The sequence below is a fragment of the Spodoptera frugiperda genome, chromosome 25 (genome assembly GCF_023101765.2).
Source record: "Spodoptera frugiperda isolate SF20-4 chromosome 25, AGI-APGP_CSIRO_Sfru_2.0, whole genome shotgun sequence".
Taxonomy (NCBI): domain Eukaryota; kingdom Metazoa; phylum Arthropoda; class Insecta; order Lepidoptera; family Noctuidae; genus Spodoptera; species Spodoptera frugiperda.
Genome location: NC_064236.1, coordinates 14,016,254 through 14,038,157, shown reverse-complemented (window position 1 = coordinate 14,038,157; position 21,904 = coordinate 14,016,254). Strand labels below are relative to the sequence as shown.

General features: G+C 34.7%; 2 protein-coding genes across 2 annotated transcripts in view; one reads left to right on the top strand and one right to left on the bottom strand.

Annotated features, from left to right (window-relative positions):
- Positions 1–21,904, top strand: part of LOC118264998 (epidermal growth factor receptor) — a 133,421-nt gene that overhangs the window by 86,043 nt on the left and 25,474 nt on the right. The window lies entirely within an intron of this gene.
- LOC118265014 (uncharacterized) lies at positions 10,237–11,546 on the bottom strand. Its single transcript, XM_035577700.2, has one exon. The coding sequence runs from the start codon at positions 11,514–11,516 to the stop codon at positions 10,281–10,283; it is 1,236 nt and encodes a 411-aa protein (XP_035433593.2). The 5' UTR covers positions 11,517–11,546; the 3' UTR covers positions 10,237–10,280.

The window sequence follows — 21,904 nt, the reverse complement described above, 5'->3', positions numbered from 1 at the left end:
TTCGATTCATCGCTAAAGACTACTCTCTTCCAAAATTCTATTGGTTTATCCGAATACTTGCGGGCGAACTCCAACCTTCGCTTTTTATGGATCGACGTTAAAAGAGGTTTCTTTCTGGCAATGTGACCTCGTAAATTAGCATCATGCAGGCGTCGCCTGATAGTAGTTTCAGAAACCGAGGTCCCTGCTTCCTGTAACTGATCTTTGATCTCTCGTACCACAATGTTGGGATTAATTTTACACTGCCGCACTATTAGTCGACCATCAACAGAAGTAGTAGCCCTAGGACGCCCCGACCGTGGCCTATCTGCAAGACTAGGACATTCTAAACTATTCTTTATTATTTTTCGGACACCTTCTGGACTAATTTTAAATAATTTTCCCACAGCACTAAAGTTTTTAAGTTTTTCGTATTCATACACAATCTTTATTCCTTCTTTGACAGTTAATTTTCGCCTCGGAGCCATTATTAATTCAAAAACAGTCAAATCACCTTACAATATCTTATTATTAAATTTAAACTACGCACACTGCCTTAACAATAATAATAAATGAATTTAAAACCGCGAGAGTATCGGATATCGTTTAAAGTTTGCTATTTCAACTGACTTTTGACGCGCTCAATTCAAGTAGTGCACACATAAACATAGATTTTGAAAGAAATCAAAATTAATTTCGGGGAATTCCCTACTGTACGTATTAGAATAGTGTATCCAAACATAAATAGTAAACAGTTCATTCATAGAAACTGCGTATTTTGGAAAATATATAACATCATTGATAAGGTGAACTAATTTCAACTAACTTTTGGAGGGCACTGTATGTTTGGAAAGAAAGATCGTGACTAATTTAGAATGGAGTAAAGTATCATTTAACACAGCAGACGTCTTATAAAATCGTGTAATAGAAGAAAACGTTTTGTTCGTAATTAGGAAAGCCTCAACTAGGTTAGTTGTAGTTTCTATATGTAAAGAAAATCAGGACAAACGCTCAATCATACCTTCAAGAAGATTAATTAATAATTATGTACAATAACTTATCTCAGTAACTAGAAATCGTAATATTATAACTGACATATTGAAAGATAAATTATAATTACTGGTGACATTAAAATTAAATAACTGTCGTTGTGCCGAAGAAATCCATGAACATGTAACTCTTAAAGCAAGTTTCAACCGTTCATTTGGCGTAAAGAGGCTCCCTATTGTATTAAATATACCTAAGTCTTATAATTTAATGTATATGTATGTAGTTCGCAGAAGTCAAATAAATACTACATTCATTGTAATCGGATCACTCCAAATGACTCGCTTTGAACGTGAACCAACAATATTATTTAAGCAAAATATTTTTGTGTTACGAAACGTAAACTTTATATAACCGCTGTTGTTCCCCGAACGGGGTGTACGTGTAGTACACACACGTATTGTTCGGTATTTGTAACTAGTGCTATATAACAAGGAGGGACTGTGCTCTAAACATCATGTTATTGACCATTTCCAAATTGAAATTTATCCAGACACGACAAATCTGTACGTAGGCTATCTTCCATCATCAGACTGGTCAAAAATTTTGAGTAAAATATAGAGCAACATTATGAAATAAATCCGAAAGGATCATCCAAACAATATCTACAGACCAGTAATAAAATATTTAACCCAATTTTGCACAAAACACTATTATACCCAAGTAGAGTGTCAAAACATGTTTATTTGGGAAAATTTTTGAACACGACGAAACAAATTTACGGGCACAAGCAAGTATTATTATAAAATCATATGCAAATAAAGTCTATATTTGCTCGCCTTGAACCGATAAAACGATTTCCTAGTGATATCCAGAATTTGCTCTAGATTGTTTGTACAATGGAACCCTTGTGTATTGTGTATCCTTGGAGATACGCTGATGGATGACCTTGTACTCAAATTTTGAGTTAAAGTTGCCTCTTGATAAGCTTGGAATATTTATACTAATATCAGAAATAAATATGTTTGTTTACGTGCTTTTATGATTGTCACTGGGGCATGAAGAAGCGTCTAAAGTACTTATAAGGTAGTTTTGTAAACAGATCATCGTGATAAAAATATTTGAAATTATTTTTCGAAAATATTTTACACCACAAATTAAATATCAATGAAGTCGGTTAAAATCGAATGCTGCGCCTGAATAGACTCGGATGACAGCTTAATATTTCGGATAGGAACACAAAAAATCAATTACAAAACATGAACAGCGAACAAAAAGCCTTCTTGTTTACGCTTTTACAATGACAAAGAGTACGTCTAATCATAGCTTTAAAAAAACATTATTTGACAATAAACGTATCATATTTTTTGACACCGAAATAGCTTGAATAAATTACATGAAAAAGAAAATAGATAGATTTCTTCCAAAAAAAAATAAATAAGTTGTCAGCTATGAATAATATCGTGGACATTGCAATTGAGCCATGAATGATTTTATGAATAAAACTAGACATGTTGTAAAAACTATATGTATAAAAAGGTGTCTATAAAAGTTATGTAATTGGTGTCTCTACCCGCTGTTATATGGGACACGGGAAACTGTAAGGTCACCAACGACTTGAGCAAATATTAAATATCTTATTGACACAGAACTGAGAATTTTTTGGAAGTTTGGATATACAAGTTACCGATATCGAGTCCTTGGACAACTTTATTGAACAAATATTACGCAAGAAACACGTTACTGTTAATCAACGTATGTATTAAAGCGTACGCTTTTTAATTATTGTCAACGTTAATAAGCTTTTATATAGTATTTACAAGTAAATCTGACATTTAATGCCTACGCAAGGAATATTTGTTAAACTTTATTAAAGATATTTAAATTACTGTTAGGTAATTGTAATGATTACAAACTACAAAGACTGAAAGGGCTATGTAACTTTTTTGTTCTCTTGCACACCTGTCTAAAGCTTTGACCTACTACTTGAAAACTTTTTGAAGCGTTTCTCTATTGTATCTGTGGCACTATTTAAATTTCGAATGTTGCGTCAGGGCCGAATTCGCGCCTAGATTTCGTTGTTGTTATTTTTTATGTATCATGTAGGCTGCGCCCACTTGCCTTTACTTCGTAGTGTTGAAAAGAAACGTGGGTTAGTTGTAAATATCACTTAGCAACTCAAGTGTCAACCAAAGAGAGCCTTACGTCACGGTAATAAGGTTTAATATATAATTTATAGTTGGAAACAAAATAGTCTTAGCGTTTTAAAAGTAGCTACCCACACATACCCTCAAAAACTTTTTATTTCGCAATCAACACGAAGGATAGCTGCTTTCGTTTTGCTATTCGTTGAATATAGATGCAACAGATGGCAAATGACTTTTTAATTACTAGCTTGTTTCCAAAGATAGTGGGAATTATTGTAGATATATTATGTCGAACGTCTTTATGTGAATATTGAATAAAAAGTAAGTTTTTTCATAAAGCAACATTCACTATACAGCCTAAAGCGAACAAGCGTAGCAATGAATACATGAGGCAAAAGTGTAAAACTACGTGTACAAACCGCCTCCTGGGTCGAATCTGAGGGAATTTTAACGACCAGTCTGACAAGTTCTGCCGCTTAATGCGTGTGCCCAAAGGCCTAAATGAGCCTCTCAACGGATTCATATCTTATTAATTGGTACTCGTGACTTTGGAGAGAGGATTACTTGCGTAGATACTGAATTTAAAATAGTATGTAGTGTCTGACAGACTTTACATAATATCTGTTTATTGGAAATAAAAACTTATGTTTTAATAATAGTAAGTATTGCTCTCATACTTCAACATAAAATATACGTCCAAAAACTGCCTATCTGTCTGTCCATAATTCATAGTTACAAATAAGTCCTGTCAAAAAGGTACTTCATTAAGATTAATCTTCTTAGTTAAAAATAAATCAAGTTGAGTATGTCCATCAGTCCGTACGGTCGTAAGCTTAGATCATAGTTCGTAGCCTTGATCTTGACTTGTCAAAAGATAACCATTGAAACTGGATTAATGCAAATTGGACATTTGCTGTCGAAGGTTCGTTTTGTAAAAGAAACTTGTGAAGATTTTCTTTTCTTCTTTTTTTTTGCCCCACACTAGGATTTTCTCCTGTATCGTGGGTGCCTTTACAAACATACTCGTATATGTTCACGTGACGCCCAGACACGAAACAACCATTTGTGGATCACACCGATCACACAAAGAGTTGCTTCGTGCGAAAATCGAACCCGCTACACTTTGTGTGGCAGCCGGTTACCCAGCCACCGCGCCAACCAGCTTCGGAACTGGAAAAAGATAGTTATAAAGAATTTTATTTGTATTGCAAATCTTTATTTTAGTTTAACCGTTCCTTACTACATATAAATGTTATTTCACTGCTTGCATCTTGTACATCTCAACTAATTCACACTTCTTTTTTTGCAGGTAAGACATCGCGTTGAAGATCGCGTAGGCAGTTTTAAAGGACACAGAGTGTAATGTATAAGTGTTAAACGTTAGTGCAACAAAAACAAACAATAATAGGCCATAATTCTATCATCATATAATATGTTGGGCAACCGACGTGGGCAGCAGCGATCGGTAACAGACAACGTCTAATGAACACCCACTTTATAACGATTAGTAGGTACTTCTACCTAATGTCTTGAGGTCGTATACAAAAATGACATATTGACAATGTATGGTAAAGTTAAAAGCAAGTTATCATTCATTCGTTGTGTTTAATATTTTACTCTATTTGTGATTGAGTAGCTAGTACTGACTGCTTTACTGTAGTAAGAGATTGGGAACGATGTACTTATTAAAATTAGTTATTGTAAGAGATCTCTCTTGAGTCGAAATTAAAGAACTGCTACTTTAAATGGTCGAATGTTTGTAGCAAATAAACGGACTAAAACTTTAATATTTAAATGATAGAATATTATATTCATAACAAATAAAAAATAATAACAATCTTTCTCCTTTTACACGTGGAAGAAGCTTTCGTTATCTCGAACATATCGCGTTAAAACCCGGGCCGTTGCGTTTCATATAAAAATATCAGGTTTTCCGATGAATATCACAGATATGCTGCGAAGGTAGAAAAGATACCATCAAAACAAAATATTTAAAACACTTGAGCACTAAAATAGTTGAAATGAAACGTTACACTGGCAGTTCGATGCTGTGCTCATGCATACCACTGACACTATTACTTGTCTAAAGTTGACTACATTTACCTCATACGACTAGTTTTTACGAGAACATACCATCTATTTAATGCTTACATGTTTTAAAATTTACAAGATAGAAATTCCTTTCGAAAAATATAGTTCAATCCGCCCCTGTGTTTAAACGGGCATAAAAAATATAGATTATTTTAATAATATAAAAAATAAATAATTAGTGCTAAATAATAATCACTATTTATTTGTAACTTTATAATATGGAATTTATTTAGCAAGTTTTAAAATAATCCGACAAATATTTATTTTATCATTTATTAGGTTTTAAAGTTATGATAAAAAATGATCCTTATGATAAATATTGAATCTCGACGTATATTATGATAATACATTTTAAAAATGTATCGATTACAGGTGGTCCCAGGTAACGTGATATTTTGGGACAACCACTTAAAGAATTACAGTCAATCATTTTACCATAAGAAATGTGCATAACATTAATTTAACCATTCGTTCACATTAATCAGAGTTCGTTTCAAACAACAATCATGTTAGTCTGATTATTGATTCATTAACATAACGTACGTACTTTGTCTTACGCATTTTAAAAGCAAATCACATTCCTTCATACATTAGTTAGCATAAGCGTTCGATAAACTAAAAGGTTCTAATGTTTTGTTCCCGACTTTTGAACGAAGATTACAAACAAGAGTGGCCTCGCTTTTAGATAAACGTTAAGAGCTCTGAGACCCTACTAAAGTGACCACAGCTTTATCATGCCTCGGATACCATCACTGAGTAATTCGACTTCGTATCATGTAAAAACAAATCCGTCAGTAAAACGCATCAATTTATTTTTATTCATTCAGAAAGATGAAATAAGAATAATTTAAAAGTAGATATTTACTTTATACAAAAAATCCTAGCGGTATTTAGATACACGTACAAATCGTATTATAAATATTTATGCAAATAACTCAATCATTATTCTTAGGTATTATTCAAGGATCAAAAGTAGACTATAGTCGAAGGTGTACCATCTCTCACGGGGAGCTAATCATGGCCATCCTTCACGCAGGACAGTAAAAAATGCAGCGTCCATCCACTTGATTTACAACGTTCTTTCGCTCTCCGATTTCATGGTCGGCTTGTAAAGCCGTAGTATTCCTACTGCGTGCACAGGTAGACACGTCCCACTCACTCTACTAGTTCAAACACTGATATTTTGACACAGTGTCAATCGTCTCCCAGACTTTAGGAACACAACCGCTTCCCTATGAACTCTGTCAATAAATAATGGTACAACGAAACATCGGTATCTGAAGTTAGCAGAACAGACGACCATACAATCTTGTTATGATATTTGATAATAATTTACATATTATTTATAGCTGTAAGATAATTCTTGATAAAATACCAATATTCTTATAATGCAAAGCGATTCAAAATCAGAATCGATATTTTTTTACACTGTCATCGTATAAGATTTCTTATTTACGATTTTCCCTGAGTTCGATTTAAGATATTCATATTTAAAAGATGCTCTGTAGGTATGTCGTTCAGGTTACAAATGATTCACGTTTAGGCTCAGTGTAGGTGTTCGTATCAATGAAATAACATAATTTTAATGTAGGTAGAGTTTTTATTGCAATATAAACAAATCAATAATGCACCAAGATACTAAACGTTATTTATTGGGGCTTACTAATTATTGGGTTTTATACTTAATGGGCTTTTGCAAAAAGTCGTGACACTTAAGAGCTGCGCTTACCAGCAGCGCCGGACATGCGTCAAAATACCTGTTTCACTTCGCACACTTAAGGCTTGTGTAATAAATTGTATATTTTTAACTCGTCCACATCAAAGCGGTCACGCGTAATTCAAATATGAGACGTTTTAGTGAAACATTTAAGATATCCTACCATTTTTCGGTTGAACACAACATACAAGATCGTTTACAACCTGTTTACAAAATGGACTCGACTTTTTTTTAATGTTAAAAGCGTTATCTCTTTTTAGAAGTTCTCTCTGACAATTTTAAAAGCCTCGTCGTATGTGAACTCTTGTTTTTTATTTATCCCTCTTTGGGATGTCGCCGCATTCTTAATGCGGCATGTAAAATTATTAATAATTGCCATTTATTTCCAGTTTCGGGTTTCATGGTTGGGATTTATTCTTGTCATTTTTCTGTTGGTATGTCATCTATATGTGCTTCTGTATGTTGTTATGAAAATTACAATTTCTTTGGCGCGCCGAATGTGCAATACGTCATTTTATTATAACTTTTTTGGCGCGTGAGTGCAGACGGTCGTTAAAACACGGCCACTTTGATACCTGATTATTCTTTCTGTTTTTACAGTTTGTTCTGAACGCTGTATGTTGCTTGCGTTCATAATTATAATGATTATTGTAATCCAGAGAGATGTTAAAACTCGAAGTGCTTCAAGCCTCCGGTAACGAAGTGGACTATGATAATATGCAAAAAATGGATCGCTTGTTTATTGCTCAATGTAAACACAATTATGGCGCGGTCGTAAAAGGAAATAAATGTGGAGTAACTGCGGTCCTTTCATCGGTAGTTATTGTGAAAGAACTAATAAACGTACTACCAGATAAATGAACTTATCTGCTACCTTACCTTACCATAAAAATGGTCCAAATAAAATGATTCCTCCGATATTTTTTCAGATGAATTGTAATGACCATCATCATCATCAACCCGTTCTCGTCCACTGCTGGACATAGGCCTTTCCAATGCCCAATGACTGCTTCAAAATATTTAAAAACATTGTATACCATAGTTATTTTCAACTCGACCTACTGGTGCTATGTAGAAATTCCTGATTGGTTATGGAAATACGGATTCGTATACTTCTTCGGACCTTGAACCATTAGTTAGCAATTAGACGGTTATGAACTAGGGTCAAATCATATTCACGTATCACACCAAATTTCGAAAATACTCGTACTATTAGGTGCTTTGATTAAAATGTTTATTTCAAACATTGACCAAAACCGAAGCAATTGAAGACCTCACTTATTCAACGTTAATTTATTTCGTGTGACACCTAACATTTGAACTGTATTGTTTTAGGAAAATTAACATTTCGTTCCGTTCATTATAAGAAATAACGACTGCAGTTGATTATTTTCTGTTAAATATAGGTATTGGTTGTATTTTAAATAATTAAAAACATTTTTGATTAAAGTTTTGAAGGGGCTATCTCAATACTACGATTTTAGAGCAAACCTACCTAATTATGTTTAGATTTATGCTAGTTTCTATACCTAGGCACTGTGTTTACTCAAACAGATAAATTCTTCTACTTGAAATTTAAACAGTCGTGTTTAGTTAAGGATCAATCCTTTAATCGTGGCACTTGCTATGGCACACCTTTACCCTTTTGCTGCTAAACGTGACCCTTCTATCAAGTCGATAGAAATACCAGTCCGTTTGGGTGCAGCCCAAATCACATTCTAAATACCAAATAGTAAGTATTTTCTGCCAGCCTTCCCTGTACCTGTACATAGCACTCACATCTCACAAATTACACAAACCTTTCTAAAATCGTACTGTCCTCTCATGAAAACCGCATGGAAATCCAATCGATAGCTTTCGAGTTTTTCGCTTTTATAAAGTAAAATAAAATACAGTGATATTTAACTAATTGATAATAAAGTTGTTTAACTTTAAAAGAGTTGTTACTTATGTCATTCGTAGTCTAGGGACTTGTGACTTGTGGCCACATTACACCGTTTATTCGCCCTTGAGAGTACCTCTTTTGCCAAACACAGATCCATAAGTTCGAAAATGGACCGTCCAATTTAATATAACAAATCGCTCATAATGTCTGTTTATTATATTAATCAGATAAGACCCTATTAATACGTCAGACCATTTTAAATCAAAGTCGCAGTAAGGTGAGTCTGCCATTATAAGAAGTATTTAATAAGATCTATTTATCACGTCCATTTTATCTTAATATTAATATCTTGATGGATTTTTAGGCACAGAATACATTGCTATAGTAGTATAGTTACTCGCATAGTTGTTCTCGCTAAAACTATTTGGCCTTCGGACTCCACACGTCGGTATATTTCCTTCCCATGTGAATCACAACGAGCAAGACAAGTTTATTGGTGTTTGTCTGTTACAACTACGCAACACTTCACACGTGAAACGATTAAATTGAGATCGAGGACCAAACGTGTGATTCCAACTCACTGCGCGCCACTTACCTGCCAATCTCACTTATTTAATACAAACCCTTCAATGTAAACTATCCTTAAATGTACATGTTTATATTCCGCTTTGCTCTACCATTTAAGCAATTTTCTTAAAGACTGGTATTGGATTTTAATATGTATAAAGTACAACGAAATCGTCACATTTACATTCAGTGTCGCTAACTATTTGCTACAAATTTCTGAACAGTATGTACGATAGAATTATTCCATTTTATTTGCATTTGTACGGTTTTAGGAATCCGATGTGATTCGCATGTGATATTCAAACGTTTCTTGTGTTTTATGGGAACATAAATTCCTGTCGATGCTAATTTGTTTTGCACAAACTAAATTTTGCTTGCTAGCTCTTTGTTCTAACATGTGACGACTGAAGCTACAAACTAAACCCTTAAGAGGGTACTAAAATAAGAATGAACTTTCTATTCAAGCGAGTTCGTGACAAATAAGTTTCAAATGTTATTACTGGACGTTAATTTATTATTCAGGAGGTATGAATAAATGCGGAATACAAGATAGAGGAAGGTAAAAAACACAAGTTAATAGACCAGTTTAAAATGTAAGTTGTATGCAAGTCTATTCGATATAGGTACACGAGCCTCTCGTCCGAACACTTCGACATAGCGCGATAATTAGTTTTCGGCTGTCTAGCGGTCACGAATCCGAACATTCCGATGTATTGCCGACTCATCTAAAGGCTTATCTATATAGATACAGGTGTTTTTGTGTCAGATCTCTACACAAATCGGTTTACGAGGCTAGCGGTTGAAAAATGATCAACTGTTTTGTTAAGTGCGATGTAGTCAAGTCGTGATAGGCAAAAACACTGTGATATTAAACGGCCTCTTTAATATTTATTAACATTCGTTAAATTCAGATCAAACCAACATCTACAGCTACACGAACAGCGTTCACGAGTCGCATCTTGTGTTGTTCCTGATTAAATGGAGTCAACGGCCACAGCTCCACCAGGGGTATGCGGTCGAGCTTACAGTCCTTGATTTCGAAGGATTGATGTGTATCACAACGCTCATTGGCCAATAGAGGAAACGAAGTCAATGAAGCCAGTATGCCGAAAGAACCATACTTCTTCAATTCTTCTTGCAATGTTTCAAATGGAAAAGCCTTACTTGGATCTATTCCCATGTCAGTCAAGTAGTACTCCATGGCTTTGTAATAAACGTCAACAGCTTCCATGAAATCTTCTTTGCTGCGACACTGGTAGCTGCACATCAATATGAAGTAGGATAAGTCCGCAGCAGGAGACGTACATCTCAATAATTGAAAATCAATAGCAACAGCTTTATCCTTATTGCACAGAAAGTTGGGACACCAAGCGTCTCCGTGATTAAAAACGGGATGATCACCACGACTGTTAACGATGCGCATTAATTGTCCATAAATATCGTCATTGAACAAGGCGTTGAATCTTTGGTAATAAATACTGTCTGGGTCTTCAAATTCCGCAATAACTTTTCTATCAATATCAATACCATCTTGGAGGTATCTTGCATACCAGCTCCTATTGTTATCGTTGTAAAACACTTCATTCAATCTATTCGCAAGCTTCGCAAAAGTATCAGGCTTTTTAAGTCGCAGAGCAAAAGACACCGCATGGAAATGAGCCAAGCATTTGAGGACTAAGTTCCTCTCGTCAATTGTAGCGTTTTCGGGCAACGAGGTGCATTCAACCTCAGATAAGTCTTCCATCAAAATGTAATCGTCTTTACCGTCGAGATGACACCCGAAGCATTTTGGAAGGTTGTTCTGGATTCTCTCCTTTGCGCCAGATGTTTTTTGAGTCTCGCATAAGATGGGTAAAATGGTTGAGAAAAACAAAGCCTCTCTCTTAAAGTAAGTGTGGCACTCGAGAGACTTCCTCATAAGAGGATCATGCACTAGACCTTTTGCAATGAACTTGGCTGTATGATTCTTCCCGATGACTTGGATTCGGTACACAGCACTGATCAAACCCTCTCCTGCAGGCGCTGCTCTCATTACTTCAATACTTTGCACACTGTCTTCACTATTTGTCTTCAACTTAAATACTTTATCAATAACATCTTCGGTTAGGTGCTTAGACACAGAAGCTAGTGTTAGTCGAACCATGGTGCTGATGCTAATGATGTCTGTACCTGCTGTTTCAGTTATATAAATACTCGAGTACTAGACTAGATCAACATGTCATATTTTATCATTCACGTTAACATTTACTGTTTAATATAAATATTGTGTGATCTCATTATACACCAAAACAAATGACAATAGTATTTGAACACACTAGAACAAAGACTACTCTTATGGTTCTACTAGATAAGAAAGATATTGATTTGTTAAATGTTTTACTTTGTAATCCCTTGCGTCATGCTTGTTTATTATCTCGAACGTATATTTCAGACGTGCTATGAAAATTTTAGAATATAAGCCACTTTGTATTACTATCCCAATCAATTACAAGAATCGAAAAATATGAAAAACGATGCTCAGGCTTGTACTTGTTATTCTGTGGCTCAGGTCGCTTTACAACGTGCGTATCACCAATGCGGTGAAATGTGTAATAATTGCAGTGTTTTGTGAGGACTGCGGGTATAATTCCTGCTATAGAGTCTTAATTTGGTGGCTCGCATCACAGTGATGTACGACATGGCTGGAGGCTGCTGCGCGGTCGTGACGAGGCGTGCAAACGTCTTCACGAACCGCCGCCGGAGTCCCCTACCTGCTACCATTTTTCATGCAGACCTTTATTATGCTTTCCTGCATTTTAGCATTTTATGCTTGCCAGTAATATAGGGTATTTGTAGTAGGACGTAACTAGAGTACATGCGCATCTGTACGGATAGTCATTTCTTTTTATCCGATGAAATAACATGGCAATATCATTCTGAAATGGCACTTGCTTTGAATAATATAATCTATGTGATTGAGGGACTTAACTAGAGTATTGAATAACCAGTGAATACATTCACTGCATAGCATTGGGCATAGCATTCAAAGTGGTGCATCTAATTTCTTAGTTTCACCACTCTATCGATGTTAACATCATCAAGTTTATTATAATATAGGAAATATTATCGCGCTAGTTAAATAAAATCTGCATTGTTTGTTACTCAAACATTTCATAATAGATAATGTTTGCTGTTTTTATCTGAAACTGTTTCTAGTTGCCATTACGTCTTTAGTATGGTTCGATGTCATTGTCAACGAGACTTTTATTTTTAGAATACCCTAAACGTCTGATGTAATTATGAACAAAAAGCAACTACACATTTTCTTTTTTACTGCAGTACAAACTCAGTTTAACTTCCACTACAGCTCATTACAATGCCATTCACATAAGCCTTTTAAGATAATTAAAAAAAATTAAAAATAGTCACACAGCACAGACATAGATCTAAATTACCTTATAGGTAACTAACTACGATAATATAATAATCTTTCATAACTTAGGTCATGATTCAAAAGACCATCTTCTACAACAACACCTTGACTAAAAGTACCACTATGTTTCTGCATCATCAATTCAATCAGGGGTGATTTAAAAATATATGTGAGATAACTGGTCCGTAATGAAAAAAGAGAGACATATCAAGAAATGGTATAGATTAATGTACTTATGTACTTCGCGGGATTCAAGCTGGAGTACTTACATTCTATATATATATGAACCTATGTTTTTTTTTCATCCAATGACTTCTCTCGGCTTAGGCATGGTAAGAGGGAGCGTCAGACTTTTACTGACTAAAAACCACCCCGTTCCTACTCCTGCTTTTCAAGCCAGAGCCCCGGTAAACCCGCTGGTAGTCCGCAGCTCCGGATGAACCTACGTCTTAGTATAGTAAACTTACGTCTTTTGGGTTTGAAGCCTATGAGTCGGTAATACTATCTCTAGAATATTCGAAAAAAAACCTTCATTGCACCTCATTTTGTCCACTGAATTTTGAAGTCTAATACGCACACGGCACATATGGTATTTTATTTATTCATGTCTGCAATCTGTTTTGTTTTATCAACACAAACATAATATATACGCAATGGTAAACGAAAATTACTTAATTTTCTTTACATACCTAATAGTTGTTTATTTATTGACAATTTAAATATTAACTCTTGTCTTCTTATTTTGCGCACGCAGCGAAAGGCATGTTGCTGTTTCATAATGTAAAAGGTAAGTGGAGCTAGAATATAAGAGAAATCAGAAAGTTATTAAAATCTGAAAATAATTATTATAATAAAATAAAAGCACAATGTTCCCTTTTTGTGGTCGACAAATAAAACCAATTAATTTAACAATACAAAAGAAACGTATTGCCGCACTCAGATACATTTAATGGTTACTTAAACTATTCCTTAGTAACGATTTTATTCTGAGAACAATTGCTGAAGATTGTGTTAAGTAACCATTAAATGACTCTGAGTACAGCGGTTATAAATACTTATTGGTGTTGTAGTAATAATATTTGATCTACTTATCACTAAATCGCTATAATCAGACACTTGTCCCCTTTTTCCGATTGTTTTGCACTATCAAAGAAACGTTACTATTCTACAATTTTGCTAAGATGCGTACGTATTGCACTAAAATGGACATTTCAAACTTTAATCAACCAATACTAACACTTATGCATACCTATATATCTATTAGTTTGATCTCTACTAACAATAATATAAGACTGTTTTTCATTTGCGCATGCAGACTCGGAACCTGGATTCTTCCGTAACCATAAAGGCCGTAAGTATACTAGAATATATATTTATCTAATTTTTTCCTCCATAGGTGTTGTAAAAACCCAGTCTCTGATAGAACTGGACCTTTCAAACTACAGTCTTTGGTCTGTTTGCCTAGCTCCAGATTATGGCACACCGTCTTAGGAGTCTTATGCTCCTTTAAGGCCCATAATCTAACGATAGACGGTGGAGGATAGAGGTAATGGCACGCCATCTTATGAGTGCTCCTTTATAATAGATACCAATAATCTATCGATGGACTGATACGTTGATATTTTTGTTACATCACATCTAACTCTAGAAAGGGATTTTTGATTAGATTCTTTAATAATCTTCCCCATCCGCATCCCAAAAAGTTTTTACTTTAAAATAAGTTTTCTTGTAAGATATGCTTGCTTATAATAGTTTTGCTTTCGTTACAAGCTACCAAGGAACGACACGTTGCAATGACCAGAGGTAAGTGAAGTAGAGTAACTTATGTCATTAAGCAAATCAGCGATTTGGTATTCTAATTGAAACCATGATTCTTGATGTGACGTTCCTACCATTAGCCATAGTGGTACCTAGAAACTTAGAACATTAATACTCAATTTGGAACTATTTTGGTACGAAGTAGACACGGAAGAAAGATTCTGATGACTTCGTCTCATTTACTGGAAACAATAAGTAAAGAAGAACGGAGAAACTAGTATCTTCTCTTCTTTCTTTTGGTAGCAGAACTACTTCTATCTTGTTATTAGTTGACCATTTCTAAATTACGTAGTTAAACATTTCAGAATGGAAAGGAATACAGAACAACAGATATTAATGTTCATTAATTATATTCTACACTTAAATTACTAGCTTACAAATCCGTCTTCCTAGTACATCATTAAGTTGATAATAATGTAAATAATACAATTATTGCATTGCAAGTATACTTAAAAGGAGTCATGGAAGTGAATGAACAATTGCAGATACATAACTGCAGATACGAACATCTGTACATAATGTGTACATTCTAGATACATGCCAATATCCGCATTCATATGGCAATAATCAATCAAAGAAATTATGAGCTCAATCCGTTCGACGCCATATTGAAAAAATAATTGAAAACAAATAGATGGCCAGTCCTATTTGGGATTTTAGAATAAGTATTTTTATTATTTGCGATGGATGATTACATCAACAATATTGATTTAATTAATTATATTTTATTATTCCAAAATTCATATAAATTAAGAAAAAAATATAAATTTTACTATCAACGTAAACATTTTTAGCAAGCGATTTTTATTTTTTCATTATTAGTTTTGTAAGCTATGTATTTAGATGAGAACTGGATTTTTATAAATACTTTGCTTGACATATACAATGTGATAGGGGCGAGACTTCTAACCCGTTAAGGCTGAGTTCTACATCTAATTTTATCGACAAAAGTCGGGGGTCGAAGGGGTCGAATCACCTCCCCATAAAAGTTATGGCTATTTTAATATTTTTTTTACTTTTTTTAATATCAAAGGTTGTATGCGTCGTAGAAACAAAAAAAAAACGACTAACGGTACCTAATAACCTTGGCTAACTAATTCATTACTTTTTTCATATGTTTGATAATGTTTTGGTGAGAAAAAAAATCATTTGTGAATTATTTTTACCGAAAAAATCACTATTTTTCAATATTTTCAATTAGGTTTTCAACACCCCTTTTATTATTTTTGTCGATAAAATTAGATGTAGTACTCAGCCTTAACGGGTTAGAAGTCCCACGCCTATCACATTGTATATATCTAGCTTTGTCACAACTTACAACATAGTCACACTACACTAATGAGTTATTCATTAGAATAAAAATTGTGTCTAATCACAGGAAATTGAGAATTACGCGTATAATAAAATAAATGAGATTTTTTACATTGCGACTTTTTGATTTACATAAAAAATGTGTGTAGGTAAATATTATGTTTCCTGTTTGTTACGAGGATGCATTTTTGGTACCTAATGATTAACTTAGATTATAATCATTAATGGTATGCCGATAGGCGAACGAAGACTCGTTTATCACGCCACCTATAAACTTATTATTAACGAATAGTCTGTAATAGCTATCTTTGAAGGTGTAGAAAAAGTTGAAGCCAATGTCATATGAAGAATTTAGCCTTCGTTTTATTGTTAGGAGTCATGCTTAGTTTAATTACCTTGCTGTATTACAACCTACATCGCTTCATTAGTGCTCCTTTGATTATAAACCAATGTCTAGAGGACTGACATCTAGTTCAAATTATTACTTGACTAGTTTTTTTGTCAATTAGATCGTTATGCGGCAAATATATCTTAAATATTTTAATACTGTAACTCACAATACACATTAATAATGGATTTCACAAGTAAATATATTTTATAAATACTCACACTTATTTTAAAATAGAGTAACGAAAGTAAAAGTCGTTTCATAGTACCCCGAGGCACGGATCCCCAAAAAATCGTTGAGATAATGAATATTTCCTGCTACTGGTGTTTCCCGTTACTTAATTAGTAACCTCGGATCGTAACAAACTGCCTTACAAGCCATAAAACATGCGGATTATTGAAAAAGAATAACAATAAAAAGTGAAGCAGAATGGCCGAGTTACCTGCGCGCGCCATCGGTCCTTCAAACTTTTTTTTTTTTCAAATATAAGGAACGGGCACCGGCGTCCAACAGATAAAAGCCTGTTGTAGACACGAGTAAGACAAAAGCATGCCGTGTTGTAGTTTTATTTTTGATTTTAATCGTCCATTTTGGTCGTCGACTGATGTGGCATAACGCTCGTTTTTACGTCAACGATTTATGAGCGTCTGTTAGTCGAGCGAATATTTAGTCCTTCTTAAGTTCCTCTTTGCACTTTCTTGTCTTGTACTATATAATAAAAATAGTCGAATATTATTTCGGCCTGACACGTTATTCGGTTTAATTAATGTTGAATTCGATAATATTATTAGTTTGTAATCAAGATTATTCAATTAACGTTACTGTGTGAGTAGTAGTAGCGGTAACTTTCATAAGAATGCCTGTTCTCAGAAAACCGTATGTATAGCTATTAACAAGAATTAACGGAAAATATATTATAAAACTGAATTCGCTATTACCTACAGAGCTCAGATAGACGAGATAAGGAGATAATACTCTGCACACAAGACTAATGGCTAGCAGCCATTAAAAATCTCGTTAAGGAGTTGACATAACATGAATATGTAAGATAAGAAATGACTGTGTGCTATGTACTTGCATATTTCTAAACTGATTTGGCAAATAATTTTAATGGTATACAGGAACATTGGAGAACAGGTATACCTGGATATCTGTTTGTATTTCATATATGAACTGGTACAGAACAGGACTCTAAAGAAACTTTCCCACTTTACCTTAGAAAGGTGACAACGGAAGGAGGTGCAATCGAAAATAATTTCAAACGCATTGTTTGTAATCTTTCTATTATATAAAAATAAGTCAAGTTTTCCTTCCTGACGCTATAACTCCAGAACGCACGAACCGATTGCATTACATTGGTGGGCTCCTGAGGTTTATAGCTAAGAAAATTGTGAAAAAAAATCTTGAGAAAAGCACGAAAACGGGGAAAATCATTAGTGGCGAAACAGAGTTCGCCGAGTTTGCTAGTGTAACATAAAATATTTTACAAAAACTCTGTATTTAAAGTAATGTTGACTAAGTGACAACTATATTTATTTAAATATTTCTAAAAACATAAGACACTAAGAGCATACTTCATTAGCTAAACACACAGTCTGTCTAACCGCGACACATACCATTATAACGGTTCGCACTAATGACTTAAGTTTAAACTGTTCTCACTGATGTCAATTTGTCAAAAAACCTCATTTTAATTTAATCGTTCTCTCAGAAAATTAAGTGTGGGACATTGGCAACATTTCCAAGTAACGAATGGTGGAAAAAACTAAATTTTGAAATAAGAAGGCAGGATCCCACAATGTGATTCGCGTTTAGATTCCGTTTGCAGGCTTCTACAAAAAACGTGGTTTTGTGGCGAGCGTGCGAACGGGCCCTTTGTCCGCCTTTATGTCAAAAGTGCATCTGTCGGGACGATTACAATTTCAGTTGTGTATTTATCAGTGATACGCGATCGCCGTGCTTGTTATGGTGAAGCGATGGGCTCTGATTTTTAAGCCATAAACTTAATGTATGCGCTCACCGACAGACCGAACGTGACTGTAGAATTGTTAACTGCAAGAATTGTCATTTTTGCCCACAATTGTATTATTTGAGAATCTTTTCAACCTACGACAATGAATCAGTTTTTGCATACGTAATTTCCTTTGCGAAAATCTCGTGAAATACAAGAATTCTTTAACCAATAAAAGGGTGAATTCTGATTGTTTTGTAATTTAATCGTGTTTTATGTTCCAAGAGACGTGTAGAGAACAGGCTTCAGGAACTCAAAACCCGAAGGCGATCATGCCTCAAATGCCGCACATTACCATGAGAATTGCTCTGAGAACACATGCAACCGTCTTGATGCATATCTTCTGTACAAACGCATTCTGAGCGATCTTTGCATAACTTTGTCCAACGTTGCTTCTCCTTTGTATGTCTCAAAGATAACTAATTTTAACTACATAACTCTTTTAAAAGTTTATCTGTTTATCGATGCTTGTTATCCGAACTTGCATCGTACTGACTGCTCTGCTGAGTCGCTTCAAACAATTTCTAATATTTCTTATTCAAGCGAGTGTGAACCGCCGCAAGCGTCTGCCGAATAGATTTATAATGAAGCACCTTAATTTGTGGTTTGCTCACAAATAACAAATCAATGATAAACATCAACTTTTTGTAAAGCACAAAACTCTATCTTTTGTAATTATAAAACAGTTGAATTTAGAATCGAAAGAAAGGAATCAGATGGTATCTTGAATGCACGACGTTATGATCGATTGATATCGATAAAATAAAATCGCAGCCTAACTTATTGATACGATTACGACGAGCAGTCGGGGGTGGCAGAGGCCTTGTCCTTTAATTTCTTTACATTTCGAACACACCACCTTTCTTTATTATAGCACCATATCGTATTTTGTGCACCGTCAACACACCTGTTGTGTTGTGCTTTATTGTGTACACGGGAGGGTCCTGATTCGCTTGTCTGACAGTTAAGGTCGTACATCATAAACTCGAATCTCCAACCCCGTCGCAGTGGGATACTGGCTGGAATCCAAGAATGCGTTTTTTATTACATCATGTATAATAGACGGCAATTATTAAGTTTCTACGTTTAGTATTAATGATCAGAAACATAATTTTTAATGTCTTTAGGTGGCGGCCCCGTCTGTTGCCTCTAGCTCGTTTATTTTCTACGCCACACAACCAAGATTCAAAAAATGTTACTGGCCCTTTAAATTTGATTGCAGCCATCAGACTGCACGTAATTAAAAACGTATTTAAGAGTACAAGAAACCATGAAAATATAAAATTATTGTTTATTTATGAATTAATGAATGATTAATGCATCATTAATTGAAACATAAATTTTCAACGTTTTTGGCTAACGAATGCTGCAGAGTTCATTAGGCGACATACTGGTTTCGCTACAGCATTTGCAAGTTTTGACACTAATTTATATGTAAAAATCTTGTTAGGAATGTTGCTAATTTAATTATACTTAGATATGTAAAACCTTCTTCCATGTTTTAATACTAATCTTTATGATGTCAGGCCATAAAGAGTATCATTAAATAGAAAAGCTTTGGCGCCAAATAAAAAGATTGTATTCATAATTTATTAATTTATCAGAATTAATTTCCTTGCGGATTGCCATTGAATAATATATTGAATAAAGTGTCGTGTATAAAAATAATTTAACGGATTTGTATACTCTACTCAAGGTGGTAAGCTTAAATAAATTATGACGATGTAAATTTTCTAACAAACTTAATATACATTTTAAATTTAAAAACTGTAAATAAAACATCGTCTAAGCTGGTTTGTTAAAACAACAAGAGCATTTTTGTTACTGTTTATATCTAGACTACAAACTCCCAGACCGATAAAAGTCTTCATAGTAACTTACCTAAAATAGCTGCGTATACATTTCTTTTAGTAGGCATTTAGAACAAGCAAAATGTACAAAGACCACCCGAAAAGCCCTGTTGACAAGACCTTTTCGGTAGTTCCCCTTCTCACAGTCCGCATTGAATACAAACTACCCATTTTGTTTATAACATACGTGTTAACATAGCAATTTGGACTTTGGTAATAAAAACAATTAATTAATATGAACCCTTGGTACTCGAGGCACTTCTTAAGAATTTCAAATGTGAGAGCAGTTTCGTTAACGAATGTAACTGACTCATTGGTTCATTATCAAATTTTTACTGCAGGTTTTATTTTATCGTATTAATTTATTTGGTAGAGATTGAAGACTGTTAGATGTGTGGTATGTGAATAAATCATTGGAAATACCTGTCTCTGAATAACTAGTTTAATAAACCAACATTTTTGACTATTTCTAGGTCTTACTACATTCCAAACAGCTTCTATGGAGAAGCACTTTCCACCCGATGTATTCTTGCCTCTCAGCATTCTAGTGCAATGCGAGCCTGTCCTCAACAAAGAGACTGCGACGGCGCCAACATTATTTGATAAGGTCTAACAACTCGTGAACTTAAAGCCAAATCATAGAAAAGAAAAAAACACCAGTACAATCTTCTATCTCTATCTAAGGCAGCCAAGAAAGCAAACTGCCTAATTTTTTTATGGATTCAGCAGGCACTTTAAGTGGACGGTACCAACAAAGCCACTCCAACCACTTGACTGCATTGTACGGCCACAATGGCGCTTTGATTTCACTATTGTGCTCGCAGGTAGAACCCGCGACCCGTGCTTTACTTGTTATTCTTAATAATGTTTTGTTTGCCGAGTTTGGAATAAAATGGCGTAGTACCGAAACTCGTGTTTAACTACACTTTATACGATACAGTTTGGTTTTGCATTGACATATTGGTGGTAGGCAGAAGTCATCAAACGACAATTTGAACACGTGCTGTAGTAGAAGTGTTTTTGTAATAGCTCGTGTGAAACTTCGATGTAAAATACATAATGACTTCTTCAGGTGTACGAGATAAGACGCTGTCAGTATGTTGGTAGCACGGTCGACTGCTCATGATCCGCCAGATGACCAATTTGCTCGTTTTTCTTTTGTAGCCAATAATAGTAACAATTTACATAAGACACGCTTCATTTTATGTCGTTTAACCGATATTTTATTGACAGCTTGACGAGGCTTACTCGTAGGCGTAGCATAAGGGCCATGTAACCAGCATACGGTAATTATTCAGGCGATAATAACCCTTATGCTCCAGTAATACAGGAGATAATAGAGATGAATACATGTTGGTAATTTCTCAGTGGGAAGTAGGAACTGAAGTTGCAGGCCCAGTCAACACACGTGAGGCATCGAGCCCCGTAGTCAGCTGAACACGTCGGACTAACTACTACATATATTTGCAATTTTAGTATGCTTGCATCTCATCACGGCTAACCGGGTTGCCTTAAGGCTTGAAGTTTATTTTCTCATAACAGTACGTTGTCTTGTCACAAGGTAAATAACACTTTATAAATATTAAATTGTCAAGGTATAAGCGTATTAACTTTCAATGTAATTCTACACGCGTCATCGAAATAATTAGAAACATCAATGCAGCATCTAATTAACGCGAAGCCATGATAGATATCGATTGAAGAACCTGAATCGAATCACTGAAAACAAACCAATATCATC

Coding starts and splice junctions, on each gene's coding strand:
- LOC118265014 (XM_035577700.2), bottom strand. CDS start 11,516: ATGGTTCGACTAACACTAGCTTCTGTGTCTAAGCACCTAACCGAAGAT.